This window comes from Anguilla rostrata, chromosome 18, assembly GCF_018555375.3.
Source record: "Anguilla rostrata isolate EN2019 chromosome 18, ASM1855537v3, whole genome shotgun sequence".
Taxonomy (NCBI): Eukaryota; Metazoa; Chordata; class Actinopteri; order Anguilliformes; family Anguillidae; genus Anguilla; species Anguilla rostrata.
The window spans coordinates 8,734,143-8,754,919 of NC_057950.1; the positions used below are offsets into that span (position 1 = coordinate 8,734,143).

A 20,777-nucleotide genomic window follows, 5' to 3' on the forward strand; every position below is an offset into this window, starting at 1 on the left:
ATCCTGGATCTCACCCATCTTCGCCGGGCTCCCAGTGTCAACATGCAAAGTGTGCTGACTTCGACTGATCGGTCGCTGTAGGCTATCCCCGCGCGGTCCTCATTACAGTCCCGTGGGACCACATTCTGCGCCTCTCTTTTGCACTTAAGATAAAGGCTATCAGAAAGAGTACATTTGAGTGGCAGAAAATCACAAAATACCTTTCCCCTCTGCTGGCGCACATGTTGCCTACAATGCTGCAATTGCTTTATGCCCAATTAAAGTAATCAGTTAAAACAGAATAAAAATAAATAAATAAAAATCTGTAAAAAAAAGTATGATTAATACAAAATAACCCACTTTCAATAATTTGCAGCAATGTCCACGAGATATTTCACTTTTTATGATGGAACCAGTTTTCTGACCCCTGGCATTGTTAAATACACTATTAGGCCTTGCAATAAAACACATCTAAAGGGAAAATATACATTTTAAGGCTTTTGCCATGGATTTATAAAATGTTAATTGCAATTTAAACAGCAGGAAGTTCCTTCTGTGGTAGTAGTTTTGAGTGTTAAATTGGTTTTGCCACAGGAAAGGCCACTAAAACAAGAATTTTAATAAAACACAGCCAACAGTGAACAGCTGGCTGCCCATCAAAGGGAAAACATTAATGAGAAGAGCTCCCATGGAACCAATTAAACACAGGAAAGAGTGGCAAACAAATATAACCTAAATACAGCAAAGTCTAGAGAACTCCATCAAAAAATTCTTTGAAAGAGCACTTAAACTTTTTCAAAGAAACATTCACCAATTCACATTCAACATTTCACCAATCAGAACTAAATTATTCTGTCATCTGATTAAAATTTTTGTTAGCAGCACATCTTGTTGAAAGTTCTCAAGGATTTACACCAGGGGTTAACCATTTCAAATGCGTATTCGACCCAAGACAAAGGCTCACAGTAAACCCTTTCTGTAAACATGAAGCATTCAATAACTTTAAGCTGTACTAAAGATCACTGTGGAACAAAACAAAGCAACTCTGTTGGTTATTTCCTTATTTTAAAAATAATACAAGACTTTACAACCAAATACTGCAATTTATCATGTCAAACCTCGAAACACTGATTTTGACACACTGAGCACAGATAGTCATGTGCATACACAGTGCATTCAAAATGAACACTGACACAAAAAAGCAACAAACACATTTCATAGCATGACTGACAAATTTATTTATGTGGTCATACCTATGCCAAGCCTTATAAAAGATCCACAACAGACATCATTGTGCAGCATTTACAATTAAAAAGTTCTGTATAAAGGCATACAACACAGTGATAAAAACTTTAAAATCTCTATGACAAAACTTAATTAAAATGGTCATTATAATGGCCTGTAACTTCTGTGCAGAGGTCTTCTAGATCATAGAAAATGTCAGCCACTAGAAGACAGAAAAAATAAACAAAACAATAAATTAGCCTTTGAAATTAGCCTAACCATTGAGATTCTTTGCATCTTAAAGGTAACCCAGGAGAACCAATTAGCATCCTTTATTATGTTCCATATATAACTGATAGGCCTATATTTATACTGATAAAAAAACTGCAAAAGTTCTTTACCTGAAAGAAGTCCAGCTCTATGAAGCCACTGCTATCAATGTCTAGCTTCTTGAAGACTTCTACAGGGAAGAGAAAAGTTTCACCTCAGCGCTTGTCTGGTAATTATTGCAATTTTTACAGCATATCGAAATTACAGGCTTATTATCCAATTTAGCCTTTAGCCTAATTGGGCCTTGAACCACAAAGTTATGTCATTTTCTGTAGCAGTACAACAAAAAGTATTTATACTTTCTACATACAGTAAATTATCACAATTACAGTTTGTTACAGGAGTCCATTGAGAGACTAAGCAAAACCTTTTTAGCCAGATGCACCCCAAATTGTAGAATAATACATGCATATGAATCCATTCTAAACAAGGCATAACTTAATTATTACATTACAGAACACACTGTTTGGCTGCATATAACATTAAAGGTTCCGTTACATCAAAGGTTCATCTCAATAACCTTAGAAGCGAGTCTTGAAGGGAATCTTGAACTGTCAAGACATATCCTCCCATTGGCTGACAGCACGTGTTCCAATTGGTTCACTGGATTTAACACTCAAATTTTGTCAATATTTTTAGCATCACGCAAGTATAAATCTGTATTCATTACAGAACACACTGTTTGGCTGCATATAACATTAAAGGTTCCGTTACATCAAAGGTTCATCTCAATAACCTTAGAAGCGAGTCTTGAAGGGAATCTTGAACTGTCAAGACATATCCTCCCATTGGCTGACGGCACGTGTTCCAATTGGTTCACTGGATTTAACACTCAAATTTTGTCAATATTTTTAGCATCACGCAAGTATAAATCTGTATTCATCTGCTCAGCTGTTTTTTTTTTTCTTCTTCGCCAAAACAAATTTTCACGTCCTGGTTTATGTTCACCACCCAGCTTAAGAAGGAAAACCGAACTTCTGAACTTACTGAACATCATCTCAAGACGCATGAGACAGGCCACAAAGTTATCAAAGTCGATGGTCATGTCGGATTCACCATAGCGGGCCACCAGGATCTGATGAATGCTGTCGTTTAGAGTGAAACCTGAAGGGACGAAAATAAATGTGGTCTAGCCGCTGGGACAAAGGCTTGCAGAACCAGGCTAGGAGGAGGAGGAGGAGGAGGAAGAGGAGAAGAAGAAGCAGAAGAAGAAGAAGGAGGAGGAAGAATAACAAGGACAAGAAGAAGAAGCAAAGGAGGAGAAGAAGAAGGAGGAGGAGGAGGACAAGAAGAGGATGAAGAAGTAGTAGTAGTAGTGGTCTACCAGCATACAGAATTCTGCAGGAGGAATGTAACACTATCATTTCACAATGAATTCTAATAAAATAATGTATAGTTGAATGAAGCAGAAAAGGCTTTTTTCAGGCCTAATTCAGGAATGACAGAGTCTGGACAGTTTCCTGTAAAAAATCAGCTGAAAATTTGAGCCCTCTGGGTCACTAAAGCCCCTTACAGCAGTCACAGCTCTTTCAAACTCACTGTGATCTCCTCCTGTGGCCATGTTAGCCATACTTATAGGCAAACATGACGCCATGCATGCTGGGATATTAGCAGCTTAATTAATGGCCGAGTCACACCTGCGTGCACTACCTGGATGCCCACCTGTTGATCGGACATACCTGCTTCCTTCAGAGCCATCCGCATCTCTGGGGTGCTCATGTTCCCTGATCCGTCCAGGTCGTTCTTCTTGTAGATTGCCTGTAATAATAGAGACAGCATGCAGACGTTGTAGAACCCAGTATTTGTGCTATCACACTTTAACTGTTCTATATTTTTCATCTCTTAAAAGAAATGACCACTACTGCTCTGTAACAGTCTATAACTTAGGTTTGAGAAGTGAAATAGTAGACCAAAATTAAAACCCCAAACAAGATTAATAGATGTAGAGGACTAAGTAGGGAGCCAGCCATTTCCTTAGCCCTTTGAAGGTGTGAGATCACAAATATGTGTTCAGAATTTTCTCAACGGAACATTCTAATGCTGATGTGACAATCACTGCTGGTAACTGGAAGCAGCGGAGTTATAGAACTTAGAATTTAGACAAAAATAAAAATCCAGAAAACCTGCTCTTCAAACCTACTCTTCAAACGAATAAACTGGCTACAGTAGCACACAAGTTAGCCCACTACATAGGGAAGCAGTGGACCATGTGACACACAGCCCCCAAGAGTTTCTCTCACCAGGTACTTCTGGACTTTCTTCCACAGGGTGGCAAACTCCCCGATCCCCAGCTTTCCATTACCACTGTCCTGCATCAGGGTCAAGGAGACCTGTGATTCCCAGTAAACCCTATATGCAGTATGGTGGTGTACAATTATTTATTCACATCACTTTCCCTGTTCATAATCCTGGTGTATAATCCCTGGTTATTTGCAAAGGAATGTGAACAAAAGGAACGTGAACATTTACTAGGACTTTATACGCTATAAAGCCTAAATGACATTCCCATATGCATAGCACATGCAATAACCATCAACGACAGTGTAGTATATCTCATGACAAATGTTATGACACGATGTTTTAAGCAGTTTTCCAAAACATATTTAAAAATAAATGCTCACTGCATACATTATGACAGTGTTATTAAGCCAGTCAGAAGCCGTAATATTCAGTCATGACTTGTTATGACAGGTGTAATGCCATGCTTATGACACAGTAATGTAGGCTTCATGGAGAACAGTTCAAAGTGAAGTGTTATCCGAGAGCAATCACAAACACTGAAAACATTCCAGTCCTGCGCAGGAAGGATACGTCCATGAGATTGACCATGATTCTGCAGGTGTCCAGACTGAATCCATCCGTCTTTATGTCGGTACCTGCAACACATTTGGCATCTTTACCAATTCTGGCAACTGATATGGTCATGTACTTCTGCTGAGGCGGCACAGGGAGGGAAAAAAATGCTCACGTCTGGCGACGATTTTATTAAAGATGGTTCTCAGCTCTGTTGCAGATATTTCCATGTCCTGGAAGCATGAAGCACAAAACAGCTCATTAATCACTGCAGGCATTTGGCGGGCGCCCTTATCCAGAGCAACATAGACAACTTTAGCATTTTTACATAGCGTCCATTTATACAGCTGGACACACACTGAAGCAGTTCAGATAAAATACCTAGTTCAATGGTACTACCACAGCGTTCTAACTGAGCATCAAACATGCAGTCTTTCGTGGCAAGAGCAGTTCCCTAACCATTATATTACAGTTACTGAATGACTTTAAATCCTTTATGCCTTCATAGATTAATTTAACAACTGACAGGTCCAGCAGGTTCTGCAAGTCGGCACATTACTATAACAAGTTTAAAGTTTTCTTTTTCTTAAAAATATTCCAGAATATTATATAACATATAGTGCCTACACATATCACCACAGGGGAGACTGCCTTTATTTCACACACATACACAGTGCAGTTTTAAATAGGCTCAGTGGCCAACAATAGAGGATTGTGGTCGTACTGGGCAGCTCCCAGGTGTGACTGTGTATGAGTGTGAAGCAGGGCATTCCTGCAAAACAGCATCCATGCTCAGTGAACCTACCCTGGGTAAATAAAGGTTAAATAAGGAATAAAATAATTTTTTTTTAAATAATTTGTTTTAGCTTTTAAAAGTTATGCTTGAACAACAGTTTAAAAGGAACCTTTTTTTCTCTCTCTTGCGGCTAACACATTGCTTCTACTGCTGTCTTCAGTGCCATCCAGACAAAGTTTTCAAAAACCCTTTCAGTACTTACGCTTCCGGCCAGTTTGGCGAAGAGTCCTCTAAAGCTGGCGTCCACTTCTTCCTCAGACACAGTCTCCTGATGAAACACACGCACGCACGCACACACACACATACACCCATACGCGCGCGCACACACACACACACACACGCAAACACGCGCACACACACGCATGCACACACATATGTGCACACACGCACACACATACACAAACACGCGCACACGCACGCATGCGCACACGCACACACACACACACAAACACATGCACGCACGCACACACATATGCATACACACACACACATGCACACGCACAAGCATGTATTTACACACAGAAATTGCGAAAGCATGACATCATACAAGTATCTGATGTAAACACTACTCACGTCGTCCAGCTCTGCTTCCACAGGGTCGTCACAGGGCCTGAGAGAGAGAGCAGGTTTACGCAGGCGCAACTGAGAAATCTGAGGTTTCTCCCTGGTTTTAATTGGCACTGACATTTGTGGTATTTTTGTGAAATAATTTCAAGCAAAATGAATCCTCAAGTACTTCTTCAGTAATGGCATACTCTTTCCAGACTACTGGAAACCCATGTATTTTTGAAAACCAGATAGGTACACTGAACACACATTTCTTATTTGCAGTGGCAACCGGCATGGGGAATTGCAGTAGGCTGGGCATGTAATAGATTGTGTAGCCAATCAGATGTAAGGGATAATTAGAGAGCCAGACACAGAGGGAGTTTTTGGGTGAATTAGACCAGGATAGCAGTTGTTAGTTAGTAGGGGCTTTCAAAACAAGTGCCACAAGCAAACCTTTAATGACCATTTCAAAGATTGCCAGGACCCAAAATGACCTCAACCGAAGGAAGGCACCTTCTATGCCAGGATTTCTATTTGTCTAGAGGAGACAGTGCCCCCTACTGGCTCTCCAGCACATCTACCAGTAGTACGTTTTTTCACAGGTCACCCAAGTATGAACCAAGCTCACAACGGCTTAGTTTTAACAGTTACAGAGAATGGTACAGAGAGGTCACCGTCACCTGCTGACCGTCACTTGCTCAGTCGAATCGTTTAAATTCTTAATTCACAATGATGGCAATACAAATATGCAAATGTATACTGCCATTTCAAGGGCAGCCGGGGTCCTTACTGAGTTTCGCTCTGTTTCTCAGAGAAGACGCGGATGCAGAAGTCCCCGTCCTTGTGGGGTTCGAAGGTGGAGGGGACGATGAGGTACTCCCCAGGGGGCATTTTGAAGCGAGTGCTGACCTCGCGCAGGTTTATGAAGGTCTCGGACCGGGCCTTCTGCCCGTGAGTCAGGAAGTAGTTCTTATCCAGGTGGACCTCCCTCTGCCCGTGAAACTGACAGGAGAAAAAGCCAATCAGGATAAAGAAGCAAGCATGACTGAACAAAACCATTAGCTCGTCCTTCAGAATGAAGGCCTCACTGGCAGAACAAGGTCACAAAACATCCCGGGAACAAACGCGACTGCACGAACTGGTTTTGATTATGTCACCCGGGCAACATGGTCAAAACATAATACTGCTGTTTATTTCCTTCTCTTCAAATAATCACAAGTGTTTCCCTGGACTTGGCATGACCAAAACAGACGTCATACAGTACTATGGACATAAATTCAGAAAACGATTCCAACTAATTTATTTAAGCAGGAAAATATTTTTACATCACAATATGGAGATAATGTTGTTCAAAGCAATCCAGATGTTGGAACTATCAAAGGAAAGTTCATTATTGTCTAAAGAGGTTTAAGGTGTAAGGTGTATTATTATTACTGCCATTCTGTTATTACTGTTATATTAGTTTTTTTTAGTTATTATTTTTAAATTACTTTTACTTATTTATTGTTGTTTTAATTGTATTTTGTAATATTGGTACCATTGTGAAGCTCATTCCTTCAGTGTGTCTTCCAAAAATTAAATAAAGGTTGACAGACTGCAGATCACAAATACATATGTGATTAGAATGTTCTTAACTGAACATTCCAAAGCTGATGTAACAATCACTACTGCTAACTGAAAGCAATGGAGTTCTAGAACTCGGACTTAGAATTTTGAAAAAACACTCCAAAAAAACCCTACTCTTCAAAGGGTTAAAAAAGCAAACAGAAAAGCTGCGCCGTTGAACTCTTTTAACTCCGCCCCTTTGACCTCAGATGACTGCACATCCCAGCTTCCTGCCTTGTGAGCTGATCTGTCTCAGCTCTAGAAGTCTCACCTCGGGTGGAACCTGAAACACAGCCAAACAAACCACTATTAACAAACCAATGAAAATAACTGATGAAAGTCGAAAACCTGCAGGTCAATTTCCCTGACGAGTTCACTTTTTAAGGTCAGGCCTGGGTTAAATCCTTCAGATTACTTACAATTTTAAATAAAAATACCTATTTTCAGCAATTTTGAGAGGTAGAAAATTCTTCTTTATCTTATTTTACATTTTGTGTAGTAAGACAGTTTGGTCAAAAAACTCTCAGGGATCTGCAAGAGCATTTTTACATTTTATCGGAATCAAAAGCACTAAAATAGTCCAACTATGTATTTGAACTAAGTGTGCTGCAGGTCTGTGGCACAGGTCAGGGGTGAGGGGTCAGGGGTCACCTCGTAGATGGCGAAGCCGATTGTGTGCATGTCCTCGCCTGACTTCCTCAGGCGGCGCCGGTTCTTCTGGATCAGGCCCACCAGGAAGGTGCAGCCCACCTCGTTATCGTCCGGGTCGTCGTCCTCCTCCGCCAGGGTGATCTTAAACTGGGGGTTCATCCAGAAAGTGTCTGGGGAGGGGGCACAAAGGCGACATGCTTTCATTCCTTATCCCATCCCAGGGTACTGGTCATATGCTGCATTTTATGCACATGTACTCAGCCTTGTCCTAATGAAATCAATTTAAAAAGCAAAGCAAGTCAAGATCCACATATCTCCTCAAAAAATATCCACAAAATAGTAAATAGATACAAAATTTCTGTTTGCATGTGATGGATGCTATAACACATAATGATGAATAGAATGACACTGGTAGATGAACATAGTGTCTGTACACACAAGCAGCACGAGTAATGCATCTTTTATCAGAACCCAGAGCTCTTTGCTGTGCGATAAATAGTGAGTGGAAATTGCAGTGGGACTTGCTGCTTGCTCAATAGGTGTGAGATGACACCTGATATCTGAGGAGCTTGTACGTTTGACCCTTTTCAGACCTTTCATACCACTTTGGCAAGCCCCTGCACGTCTGACACACGTCTGCGGAGCCAGATTCACAGAGGTCTTATGTGTTTGCCCGGGGGCCAGACCATGCCGTTGACATTTTTGGGGGCTGAGCTCTAGTTCGCGGGCTGGGGGGGAGGTGTTCTGAGATCATTGCACACACGCAACGCCATTCAGTCGATTGCTGGGATCCATTTACAGACGTGTCAAGACACGCACACTGCTCTAAGGCCCAGTTTTTCAGCAGCCACTTCAAACACCATTAACACTGCAGATGAATTCACAGAAATAGTGTTGTATGCGTGTGGTAATGTGGTACTAAATGGCGTAGCACTGGCTGATGTGGTCCTGAGTAATGCAGTACAGAGTGATGTCATAACTAAGTAGCGTGGTGTTAGGTTAATGAACAATGTCACATTTGGGGAGTGCGGTGCTAGATTAGTGAGTGACATCATAACTGGGTGATGTAGATAGGTTAATGAGTGATGTCATAATTGGGTGGTGTGGTGCCAGGTTAACGAGTGATGTCATACTTGGATGGTGCAGTGATAGATTATGGAGTGACGTTATAATTGGGCGGTACAGTATGGTGATAAGTTATCGATTGATGTTATAATTGGGTGGTGTAGTGATAGATTACTGAGTGATGTCATAATCGGGTAGTATGGTGATAGGTTAATAAGTGATGTCATAATTGGGTGGTGTGGTTAGTACTCACAGGGGTTGTTCCTGCAGCCCCCCGCGGTGGACCCCCTCCTCCAGCTGCCGTTGTAGTGACACACACTCCAGGGCTTATAGGAGTCACTGGTCAGAGAGTCTGGGGTCAGAGTGCAGATCTCCAGGCGAGAGTAATGCCTCATAAAATCTGTGAATGCCATCCTGAAAAAGACAAAGCATTACTGACAGGTCACTGACAGATTCAAGCACAAAAGAACCATGGACTGAGATTTGTTATGCATCATTATTCACATCAACTAATGAAAAAACTGGTAAAAAAAAATACACTACATGGCCAAAAGTATGTGGACACCTGACATCCAACATCTCATGCAAAATTATGGGCATTAATATGGAGTTTGATGATCTTAATACAATTCTGCACTGTAGAAAGGCAAGGCACAGTACATAGCCTTTGGCCTGAAGCATCCTACCAGAACTCGCCATCGTCCTTTTTGAGGTTGTCACGCTGCGACTGATCGACGGAGTTCCACTCAGACGAGCTGGAGGGGGACAGAACCCAGGGCAAAGAAGTCAGCTGAAACAGAGCTTAGCTTTATTCAAACACACCACTGGGACGTGAGTAGAACCAACGAGGGAGGGTACCGCAACAAGACCTGCGTTTCCATGACAGACAGGCATATGCAAGTCTATTCTTACTTGGTTCAAGCTAAACCAGGGGTGTCCAATCGTATCCAAAAAAGGGCCAGTGTGGGAGCAGTTTTTTTTGTTATAGGCCAGCACTAAGGCACCTAATTCAACTAATTAACTCATCGTGGTCTTCAGTCGAGACCTGTATAAGTAGAATCAGGTGTCTTAGAAATGGGCTGAAACAAAAACCTGCACCCACACCGGCCCCTGTCGGACAACATTGGACACCCCGCAGTTAAACCTTTTAAAGTAGTGTAGGAATTTGGCTATTGGCCGCAAAGCACTCTGGGACGGATCTGTAGATATGACATACCTGTCGCTCCACGCTCCTGTCCACTCCACCTGGCCCCAGGGGTTCCGAACTCTCACCAGTTTCTCCTTGCGCCCCCGGTAGTCCACCTGAGACAGGACGAGGGCGAGGTCATTCACACCGTCCAGAAAACTGTCAACTCACCTACTAAGATCATCTACTTTCATCTCCTTTCTAACCCACTTATTCCTGGTCAGGATTGCTGGGAGTGCTGGAGCCGATCATGCTTGACTTATTTTTCCAGAAAAACATGTAGCTTTCAACACGCACCCAAACACCAGGGGCCAATATGGGTCGCTAGCGCAATTGACACCGCTATCCCCCCCGCGGCCTGTATCCCTCCCTGAGCAACACAAAGCCAACCGTGCGCTGCCCCTGTGGGACTGTCGGCCACAGTTGGCCCTGGCTTGGGTTCGGATTTGTTCCGAGTCCGTGGTGCTCACTCATGCACAGCATGCGGCGTTTTTACCGAGTGAGCTGGACATCTTTATCACAGTTAAGGACCTTTTCTCCAGGGCACACCGGCAATGTCCACTATGGCATCGAACCTGCAACCTCTGAGTCAAGAACCAAGTTCTCATGCTACACTGCTGCCCTATGGGTCACCGGATGGCCTTCAATAAGGAAACCAGACTGATGCCCTACCTCCATAGCGCCAGTCAAAGAGTAGGCATGCCCTTTCACCAGCTTCTGATAGGTTACAGCCTCAGAATCTGCAGCACTGGTGATCTGGACAGACAGACAGACAAACAGACAAAAACAGTGATCACAATAAAGCATTCTGAGAATTGAGCCTGGCTTATAATAGCGGTACGCGACCCCGTTCCTGGAGATATACTGTCCGGTAGGTTTTCATTTCAACCCATAATTTGGCACACCTGATAGTACTAATTGGCAGCTCATCAAGACCTCTAGCTGCGGAATGAGGTGAGCTTTGTTAGGGTTGCCATGAAAACATACAGGATAGTAGATTTCCAGGAACAGGGTTGGGTATCACTGGCTTGCATACAATGTTTTGTATAAATATATTGTACATTCATAAAAGTAAGAATACCACACCTGGATGTGTTTCAAAGTTTTAAAAATGAAAACAAATCTTATTGAGACTGATTCTGCTTTAGACTCAAGTGGCAGACGCCAAAGGGCATCTCAGCCTATGGGCATATTTTTACTTAAACACTGTTTATCATGCATAATGCATGCACTTAGCTCATGCAGTTTTGCTTTCAGAATAACACTTCAGCTTATAGTGAAAGGCAGAGATGAGGGATGGACAGGAACTGCTTGTACAGACATCCTGATACCAGCTGTACAGTGATTAGACTCCCCCCCCCCCCCCCCACGCAACATAAAAATCAGATCAACAGCATTTAAACCGAGGAGAAATGAACGGGCCATAGCGGCACGGTCGACCCGGAAGCGGTTCTGCGGCGACGAGGACGCCGTACATCGATGGAGCAGCCGAGCAGGGCGCCGGCGTCCAGGGCCTTCCGGATGATCTGGAACATGTTGGACGGGGCTTTCCTCAGCTCGTAGTTCTCGGCGATGCCCCCGGTGAAGTCCTCAAACCCCTCGGTGGTGGAGCCCCCGGACAGAGCCTCGTAGCAGCCGTTCACCCTGGAAGAGAAAACCCGAAGGCCTCAGACCCGCGCCCGCCGTGCCCCGGTGGAGATCCAGCCAGCGGGGACCCTCATTGGCTCATTACGTTTGAGCTGAATGAACAACGCATGCGGATTGGCTCATTGCGCTTGAGCTGAATGAACAACGCGTGGGGATTGGCTCATTGCGTTTGAAGTGGATAAAAAAGTGTGCGGATTGGCTAGTCACGTTTGAGCTGAACGAACAATGCGTGCACATTGGCTCGTTGCATTTGAGCTGAACAAACAATGCCTGTGGATTGGCTCATTGTGTTTAAGTTGAATGAACAATGCATGTGGCTGAGAAACCCTGTCATGCACCAACGAGCCGATACAGAACAAACAGCACAATCACAGGTGATGATTAACAATCACCTACGAGACGCTAAGGTTGGTACACACAACTTTGGAAACTACAAGGATTCAGGTCCAACAGCACACTTACATAGATCAAAGAACTGAAGAAGAGTTATTTCTAAATGGTCTAATCTTCCTTTTGGTGGGGTCACAATTGTTCAAGCAATTTGAGTAGCAATTGTTATGAACTTAGGTAGTAACTGCTATGGAATTTAGGTATAAAATATTATGGGATTTGGGCAGCGATTGTTATGGAACTTAGGTAGTGACTGCTATGGAATTTAGGCAGAAATTACTATGGAATTTGGGAAGTTATCATTATGGGTTTCCAAGTGAAATTGTTATGGAATTCAGGCAGTAATCAAAGGATTTTGGTAGCAATTTTTTATAACGATTATGATGGGAGTTAGGTAGCGAGTGTTCTAGGATTTCGATAGTGACTGTAGGGAATGTGAATTCTTCATATATACATATGGAAACTCTTTAGGAAATGCTTTAGGAAACTCTACACCAGTGGTTCCCAGCCCTGTTCCTGGAGATTGAACATTCTATAGGTTTTTATTTCAACCCTAATCTGGCACACCGGACTCTAGTAATTAGCAGCTAACCTCTAGCAGGTGAATGAGGTGCGCTTTGTTTGGGTAACCATGAAAACATACAGGACAGTAGATTTCCAGGAAGAGGGTTGGGTACCACTAGCTTGCATACTATTATTGGTATAAATATATTGTACATTGATAAGGGCAAGAAAACCACACTTGGAAGTGTTTCAAGGTCTTAAAAATGAAAACCAGTCTTACTGGTCCTGATACTACCAAACAAACTTCAGTGGCTGGTGCCACACCATCTCAACCTATGGTGACATTCATTCACTCTTCACCATCCAGCTCAACGAGATCTCTAGCAGTGGAATGAGGCATGTTTTGTCACAGTTCAAGTGAAAACCTACTGGAAAGTAGATCTCGAGGAACAGGATTGGGAACCTCTGCTCTGCACATTTCAGTGTCACGACCAGCTGTGCAGCCTACTCACTTGGCGTAGGCCTTCTCCAGCAGGGCGCTCCAGAACTCAGAGCCCTCGGCCGAGTGGACGAACAGCAGCTCCCCGTCTTTGGTGGGCAGCCGGTCGTCGATCACCACGTCCACCCACTCTCCAAACTGCCAGAACTGAACAATTCACAGACATAACGGATTTTTAAAATGGTAAACGTTCCAGCACATCGTCACTATCACTAGCAGTTATGTTCATTGATATATAAATGCATTCCTGCCCTCTGCCGGTACTGCCACAAACAGTTTTTAATGAGAAATTTCCTGCTTTTCTAAAGGAAAATTATATTGCAAAACAATGCACTTATACTAGTATAAGCACTTAATGGATTTAAATGTCTAGTTGAAACTCCAGTTGGAACATTGAAGTAAAGTTATGAAATAACTGAGTCATTCAAGTTATTTACACATTACAATTAAATTAATTAATTAAACTTTCAGTCACGTAATTAGCCAGACACCTCCTTTTATTGCTTTATTGTTAGGAGAGTTCAAAGAGCCATCTTAGGCAAGCCCACAACTGTGGTGAAATCTCATTTCTCATTAGACTGGCTTAAAATAAATCCAGTGGATAAACAAACACATTAGTGCTGCAAGCTTGATTTCACCAACAGATCCAATCAGCCCCCTTTTGGAATCACTAATTTTCCATCGTTCTGACCACCCCCCACCCCCCACTTCCTAAAACCCAAAATTCCTTTCCTTCCACCCCACCTACAAAGACAATAAGGCATCTTGGGACACAGACAGGTCCTTAGGGATAGTATTTTCTGAGTAGGTCATAGATTTTGAGTGTCTGGAGTTCTTGCCTTAAACCTGATCTACGTCTGCTAATTCCACTCACACACTGCCAGCAGGGCTGGGTCTATTTGAGAATATAAGGAAATGAGTTTTAGGAAAATTAAGACACAACCTTCTTCAGTCTTTCTACACACACACACACACACACACACACACACACACACACACACACACACACTGATAAGCCCACTGGTGGGTGTTCCCAGGGTTGTGAAATGCTTTCCTTAGATATTTACAATATAATTTATTATTATTAATTATTATTTATTAATTTATTATGCACTGCACTACAGTCTCATGTATGTTTAAAAATTTGTCAGATGAGACCATAAAAAGGGATGAGTCACCTCCGTTTCTTATTCATCATCTTTGCTTCCTGTAGAAGCACAACACTGGAACCCTCAGGACAGACTTACCTGGAAGTGAAAGATGCCGGCGTAGTTGTCCCCAAAGTCCTGTCCACTGGGGACAACTCTGGCCAGAACATCTTCATTGAGAGTTAAAGAGGCAATGGCTGCCAGGAGCCAGCAGTCACCTGGGGATCATGGGAAAAAAGACAGAACTCTGTGAGCAATGCGGCTAAGCGTAATCGCTATGGAGACAAAGCAAGGAGAAATAAACAGAAACACGGGAGAACGCTGAATACTTGTGGCAGCAGTGGCATTCAGACAGCTCACAGAAAACGCCATTTCAGACTGTACGTATGAGCTACAGTTTCCCTGACCTGAAATGGTCTGATTCTCATGACAAAGCCTGGAGGCTATCATAACTGACCTTTGCTTTAGCAGAACAGACGCAAAGCCAAGGTCACGCCTCGCTCCTGATCCCAACCGCCCATTCCAAAAAACAGTTTCAACTTCTCCCTCAGGCCTTGCTTTAATACAAACTGTGCTTTCATAGCAAAACAACCTCCCTTACAGCCTCTGTGAGATCCAGCTCTGTTCAATCAGTTCTCAAAAATACTCCCATCTTGGCTCCTTGCCAAATCTAAGAAAATCATTTTCACATAACGCCCTGATAGTTTTCAGCCCTTCAGCAAGCTGAATGACACATTTTCAGGAGATTAAAAAAGAAAAAAAAAATCATCATTTAACATGCATCTCACATAAAGTTGTGCCAAGTGGACATTTCAGAGTATCAGTTAACAGACTGGTGCTGCCAGACTTGTAAAATTTGAAACGGAAACAGAATGCTGAATTGCGCAACATACATTGATAGAGTGACAGGGTAAACCTACGACAGAGCCTCGTAGGCTGGTTTTGATAGTTTCAACAGAGCTCCATAAATAAACACGGCAGACCGCAGCTATGGCACTCCGAGCACTTTAAGTAAAGACAATGGCCAGCACTTCCTCAAAAAGCACATATTTTGCGCATGAGTGTGCCTCTCGTTCGGACCGCCTGCCCTCCGTTCCTGCAGCTGGGACTCATTTCACCGTGCAGCGGCTTCGCGCGTATGCCGTAATCAGGACTGCTCTCACAGAGCAGCACAGACCTTTCTACTTCCAGAAGCCTGGGTAACCGGGCCTGTGCACCACCAGCGTACTGCAGGATGCCCGACAGACGCTATAAAAAAAAGATGGAGGAGGGCGGAGGTGCCTAACGAGCAACCCTGTGGATAATGTGCACTGAACCATTCTTACCCCTTCAAGGTGTGAGATCACAAATATGTGATTTGAATGTTCTCAACTGAACATTCTAATGCTGATGTAACAATCACTACTGCTGAATTAAAAGCAACAGAGTTCTAGAACACTGGCTTAAAATTTCTTAAAAATCACTACTGCTGAATTAAAAGCAACAGAGTTCTAGAACACTGGCTTAAAATTTCTTAAAAAAACATTCCAAAACAACACCCGACCCTTCCAAGAGTTAACTAAGGATTATTATTATTATCACTCGTTAGTCATAAGGGCATAATAGCAACAGACTCTGTGGAACAGTCTGTGTGGACAATGAATCTCACACCACCCAAACTTCCCCTTTTGCTCTGTCTCTGAATCACACTGACAGGCCTTTCCTCTTCTTCCTGTCAATCTGTGCCCAGTTCTGTGCCCATGATCTACACAGTTACACAGGGCCAGCTGCTACCCACCCCATCTCTGCACAATCAAAGCTATTCTTTTACTGTTGTTCAGACATTAGTGCTACACATCTCATGACCGGCATCCATACAACTTACAGCACATCCTCCTGTAACTCAGGAGAAAAAATGTTTTAGTATATACATTTTTTTTAAACATAAAACCTGTGGCCTTGGATGCCAAAAACATGTTGCAGTGAAAACCTTTTTCAAAAGCAGTCCTTGCAGTGTAAGTTTCAGCATATGCAGTAAAATGTTGGGTGTTAAATCAAGGCTTAGAGAGCACATATGGTCCCTATTGAAATTAAATGTGCTCTGTTAGTCCAGCCGAATTAACATTGGACATTTTACTGTGCAGAAGAATATATGGCTGTTATAGAATAAGACCAGAGACTCATATCCCCTACAGTGGACAAAAAAACAAACTGTCAAGTCTTACGACGAAATAACGACAGAACTTCAACGCCTGTGTTAGATATGGTGTTGCAGCTAACCAACACTGCTAACAAGATGAAAAGGAAACACTGCGGTTGTGGCTACAGACAAACAAAGCAGGAAACGCCCGAAACACAAAACATTTGGGGGGGGAGGGGGGATTCTGAAACATTACAAACAAGGTCAACGATGAAGAGCACACCACCAGAGCACGGGGGCCTGTATCACAAAGCAGGATTACCGAGTTGGCCGGATAACTACTTCTGAGTAAAACCCAGAACCCTCCCAAATCTGGAACGTGGACTGAAGTGAAAAGAGCTGTTCTGAGTTTTACTTAGTACAGTCATCCGGCTGACTCACTACTCCTGCTCTGCAGTACAGGCCCCACCTGAGCCTAGCATAGCTTGTTCAGCGTAGCCTGTCTCTGTCAACCTCCAAGCCTGAAACTGAATATAAGACAGCCAAACTGATTTAAAATCAGTACTGAGTAGTGGGTACCTTAACTAAGAGCGTATTTGTTATGAAGCGATCCAGCAAATAAAAAGATGTCACTTGTGCAGGTTGTAATAGACTAGAGGTGTCAAAAATTAGCCCTGGGCATGCGGGAACATGTAAACACACAGCAAACAGAACAATACTTCTGCAACAAAGTCTCTGATAAGATAAGGGCAGTCCCAAAACATCTCCAGGAGGGCTCTCAAAACACACACACACACACACAGTGCACGTACTACTAGCTGTACAACAACAAAATGTTCCTTTTAAGAAATCAAATAGGCCACATTTGCAATACGCTGGCTGGTACGTCCTAAATTTACAGGTAAGCTTTGTTTGTTGTCTCATGTTAAAACACATTCTGCCCTTTGCATATTTTTTCCCCAAAGACTCTGATTAAATCTCCATTTCCATAAACAGTGTTCTCATACTTTGTGTTAGTGTCTCTCTATTTCTCAAAAAAAAGGCTCTGGTTAACCCAAAAAAAAACCCTCTTAACAAAAGCAATGCACAACGCTACCGAGTTAGGAGGTTAGAGTTTCCGCTTCATGTTTTATGTCAGCTAAAGGCCTGACCTTAATGCATAAGCTTCATAAGGCACATACACACGTCCACAGCTTTCGGTGGCTCTCATCCCCTCCACCTCCCCCTTTCCGTTAATGAATTTGCATACTGTTAGTTAGGAGATCGTGATTGTGGACTGGGAGGCCGGCTGGTGTGTCAAACTCTGATCCAGAGCGAATGCGTTTGTTAGGGTTTGCTCCAACAAATTACTCAGGCATAATGAATTTGCCTAGGCAGTTAATCATCCGTTTACATTTTTCCTCTGACACATTTCCCAAAACACATCCCAAGTAGCTAAACCTTCAGGATAGACCACTATGTGAAAGAAACGAAACCCCAAGGTTGAAGCAAACGCAGCAAAAAAGGCCTGTACAGTATTCGCTGAGATTGACACCTCAGCATTAAAATGTGATGTTCCTAAATTAACGATATCAATCCACCAGCTCACCTAGTGCTCCTTGGCAGATATCTGTCCTGGTGGCTCCGCCAACGATGAACATCGGACTTGACACCAGTTCCTTGGTAAAAAAAAGTTGGTCATGGTTAATTGACGCCACATTCTCAAAAACTAACGCGGTGATATCCAACACACTTTTTGCGTCACTACTTTTATGTTACTTTCGACCACCCCCGCCCCGCCCCGCCGTCCCCCGCATCACATATTTGTAGGAAACTGTAAAATCCTGGGAACGTCGGTAGAAGTTGTAGGCATGCGAACAGAGAATGTGAATGGACTGTGATCCTTGACCAGAAAAGAACACTTTTTTAACGACAAACGAAGTCGACGTATGCACAACAGGACAGCAAACGTACATTCGGATTCGAAATAAAATAGCAATCACTTCGGCCACCACGCCCATCTTAATATGATAAGGCACCTACCTTTCTTTCGCAGGCAATTACACATAACATAAACATCAATGTTGCAATTATGCCAAAACGTTTTAGCCTACTGGGAAAAACATTTCCAGAACTTCCTTTTACTTTTGTAGATGGGTCTTACATATAGGCTACACACAAACAGTAAAAAGCCGTCAGAAAACAATATTCAAATCGTTACTAAGTTATAACTGAAACTTACTCCAGGTCTTTTCCATTGAATGCCTCTAGTTTTCGATGAGCCCGGTCCAAGCTCGTTAAAACCCAAAGATTCCGGCGCAGCTGGAAAATTAGGATCCGAAAAAAGAGCCCCTCGGCTGAGGCACTGGCTTCTCAGCGACTCAAAGTCCTGGTTCTGGTATCTGACAGCGTTTGCGTTGGTGCCGAAGCCAGCGGCTAGTGCCCGCTTTTTGGCGAGCGTAGATGCGACTCCAGCCATGTCTGTTAGGTCCCCTCTCGCACTCAGTTGCACGAACGGCAAGTTTTTTTTTTCTCGCAAAAGTTACATTCTTCCTCCGCCCATGAAATTTCAGGCGTGGCCTCTCAGCAAGTGGGTACGACTGTTTTGAGGACATAAAGGTAGTGGCATGCGATCTAACTATTCGGTTCGTATGTAAATTCACATTCATAGATTATAAATGATAAAGGAAAAGTGATACAGGAAAATACTTCAAAGGCTTTAAAAATATTTAAAAATCATCGTGTTGAGTTAATCTTTTTGGTGAAACACAAATCGTCATCGGTACCTGACAACTGCGCGATATGTGTTTCAAAATAAACGCATTTTGAGACTTAAGTTAAACAAAACAAAACAAGATGGGAACAAAATGCGGGAACGTGGAAACGAATATAAGCGGTTTCACAAATATGGGTACACTGCAGGATCTTATCACACCACATTCTGAATTGATCTGTTCGGATAATGTCGTAAGGAAAGTCTTTCCTGTAGACTGGAATTACTCGCGGATGAACAACGGGTCCAGTCCAGAATGGGGCGCACCCCTGCTTAAAAACAAGGGTTCCGATGGAACTGGTGTCAGCAAGCCAGTAGGGGCCAGGCTTTCCTCTCAGCCAAATACACAGGCAAATCTTCCACGTTAAATCAACTCTGATACGAGTACATTTTACTCAGAGTAAATTTGATCCCATGCGTTTGGACTTTGTTAAACACTATTAAATTAAATAAAAGTTGACAATTTTATTGCGAATAAACAAATGTCCGAGTACTTGAACGATACAATGATCTCATTAACTGTGTTCTTTGAATGTTCATTTGCATTTTTCATCCACGAAATTTGGTTACCCTAGTGCAGTATGATCAGCTAATGGAACAAAATTGTGCCACTCTTCTACAACTGTATGTACACAAGTGTGTTGGATACCTCACTCTCTGCATAGAATGAGCCAGTCCCTCTCTATACAATGCTATTAAAACCATGAATGAAAGGATATATATATATATATATATATATATATATATATATAAGCTCGAGTAAAGTGCTGGCTCACAGAAATGAACAAAGCTATGAAAAGTAATTTACTCTGTGTTACAAATGGTAGCTCTGTCATTAACTTAGACAACATGTAGCCTTATCCTGTGGTCTCTGCCTGGCCTCGACATTCCTACACTCAAGCAGTTTTGGGGCTGTTTGAAAGTCTGGCCACAGTATTTTTGTGTTTTGGTTCCTCAAAATGGAACAATGATCTTGCTTTTCCAGCTGAAGGGATAATATTGAACTACATGTTTGAGAAATGTCTTTTCACAAACTTGCTTGGCAAGTTCCCAGGCAACAGTGCACCCTATGGGCTCGCGACTGCGCCAGAGCTGACTGCAGCACAGCAACTCTGCAAGACAATGTACTGTGGTGGCACTCGGGAACGGCGGCCATCTTGATGCCATATAGTGTGCAATACCAGCACCTCTGTGGTGTCTGAAATCTTCCTGTATCAGCATCACAAGCCCACGGTTTCTCAATGAGGCTGCAGTAACTGCAAAGCTCAGCTTGCAGACCGTAGACTGAGGAGAAGCAGTAAGAGACTGCACTCATTTTGGCAGGCAGCCATGTTGATGGCATAGATTAATGAACAGGAGCATATATGACAATGGTTTCGATCGTTCTACCAGCAGAGGGAGCTACAAGTGAGCAAACAGCAGAGCCAGAGAATGGAAAAGGCTGCTTTCCTGCTTACAGTTAGGAACTCAAAGGCCTTATTATAATTCCTGCTGCACGTAAATGTGATTCCTGCAGTTCTCACAAATGCTCAGTTGCTTT

General features: G+C 42.9%; 1 protein-coding gene across 1 annotated transcript; it reads right to left on the bottom strand.

The window, feature by feature from the left end:
• Positions 1-1,192: 1,192 nt before the first annotated feature.
• On the bottom strand, positions 1,193-19,414 carry capn2a (calpain 2, (m/II) large subunit a). The gene is made up of 21 exons (XM_064317855.1): positions 18,707-19,414; positions 18,074-18,143; positions 14,466-14,584; positions 13,232-13,365; positions 11,654-11,822; positions 10,851-10,934; positions 10,209-10,294; positions 9,679-9,747; positions 9,246-9,406; positions 7,928-8,097; positions 7,548-7,559; positions 6,462-6,673; positions 5,696-5,732; positions 5,325-5,390; positions 4,502-4,559; positions 4,345-4,409; positions 3,774-3,842; positions 3,213-3,291; positions 2,521-2,637; positions 1,605-1,663; positions 1,193-1,426 (listed from the first exon to the last, which is right to left on the bottom strand). The coding sequence occupies exons 1-21, from the start codon at positions 18,941-18,943 to the stop codon at positions 1,403-1,405; spliced, it is 2,097 nt and encodes a 698-aa protein (XP_064173925.1). The 5' UTR covers positions 18,944-19,414; the 3' UTR covers positions 1,193-1,402.
• Positions 19,415-20,777: the final 1,363 nt, after the last annotated feature.

What these genes read in the sequence shown, in the direction of transcription:
- capn2a (XM_064317855.1), bottom strand. Translation starts at nt 18,943, where the DNA reads ATGGCTGGAGTCGCATCTACGCTCGCCAAAAAGCGGGCACTAGCCGCT. An exon ending in GAGAAACAGAGCGAAACTCA is followed by an intron (nt 5,733 to 6,461) that starts GTAAGGACCCCG and finishes TCTCTCTCTCAG; the next exon opens with GCCCTGTGACGACCCTGTGG. An exon ending in GATGGCTCTGAAGGAAGCAG is followed by an intron (nt 2,638 to 3,212) that starts GTATGTCCGATC and finishes TCGTCCCTTCAG; the next exon opens with GTTTCACTCTAAACGACAGC.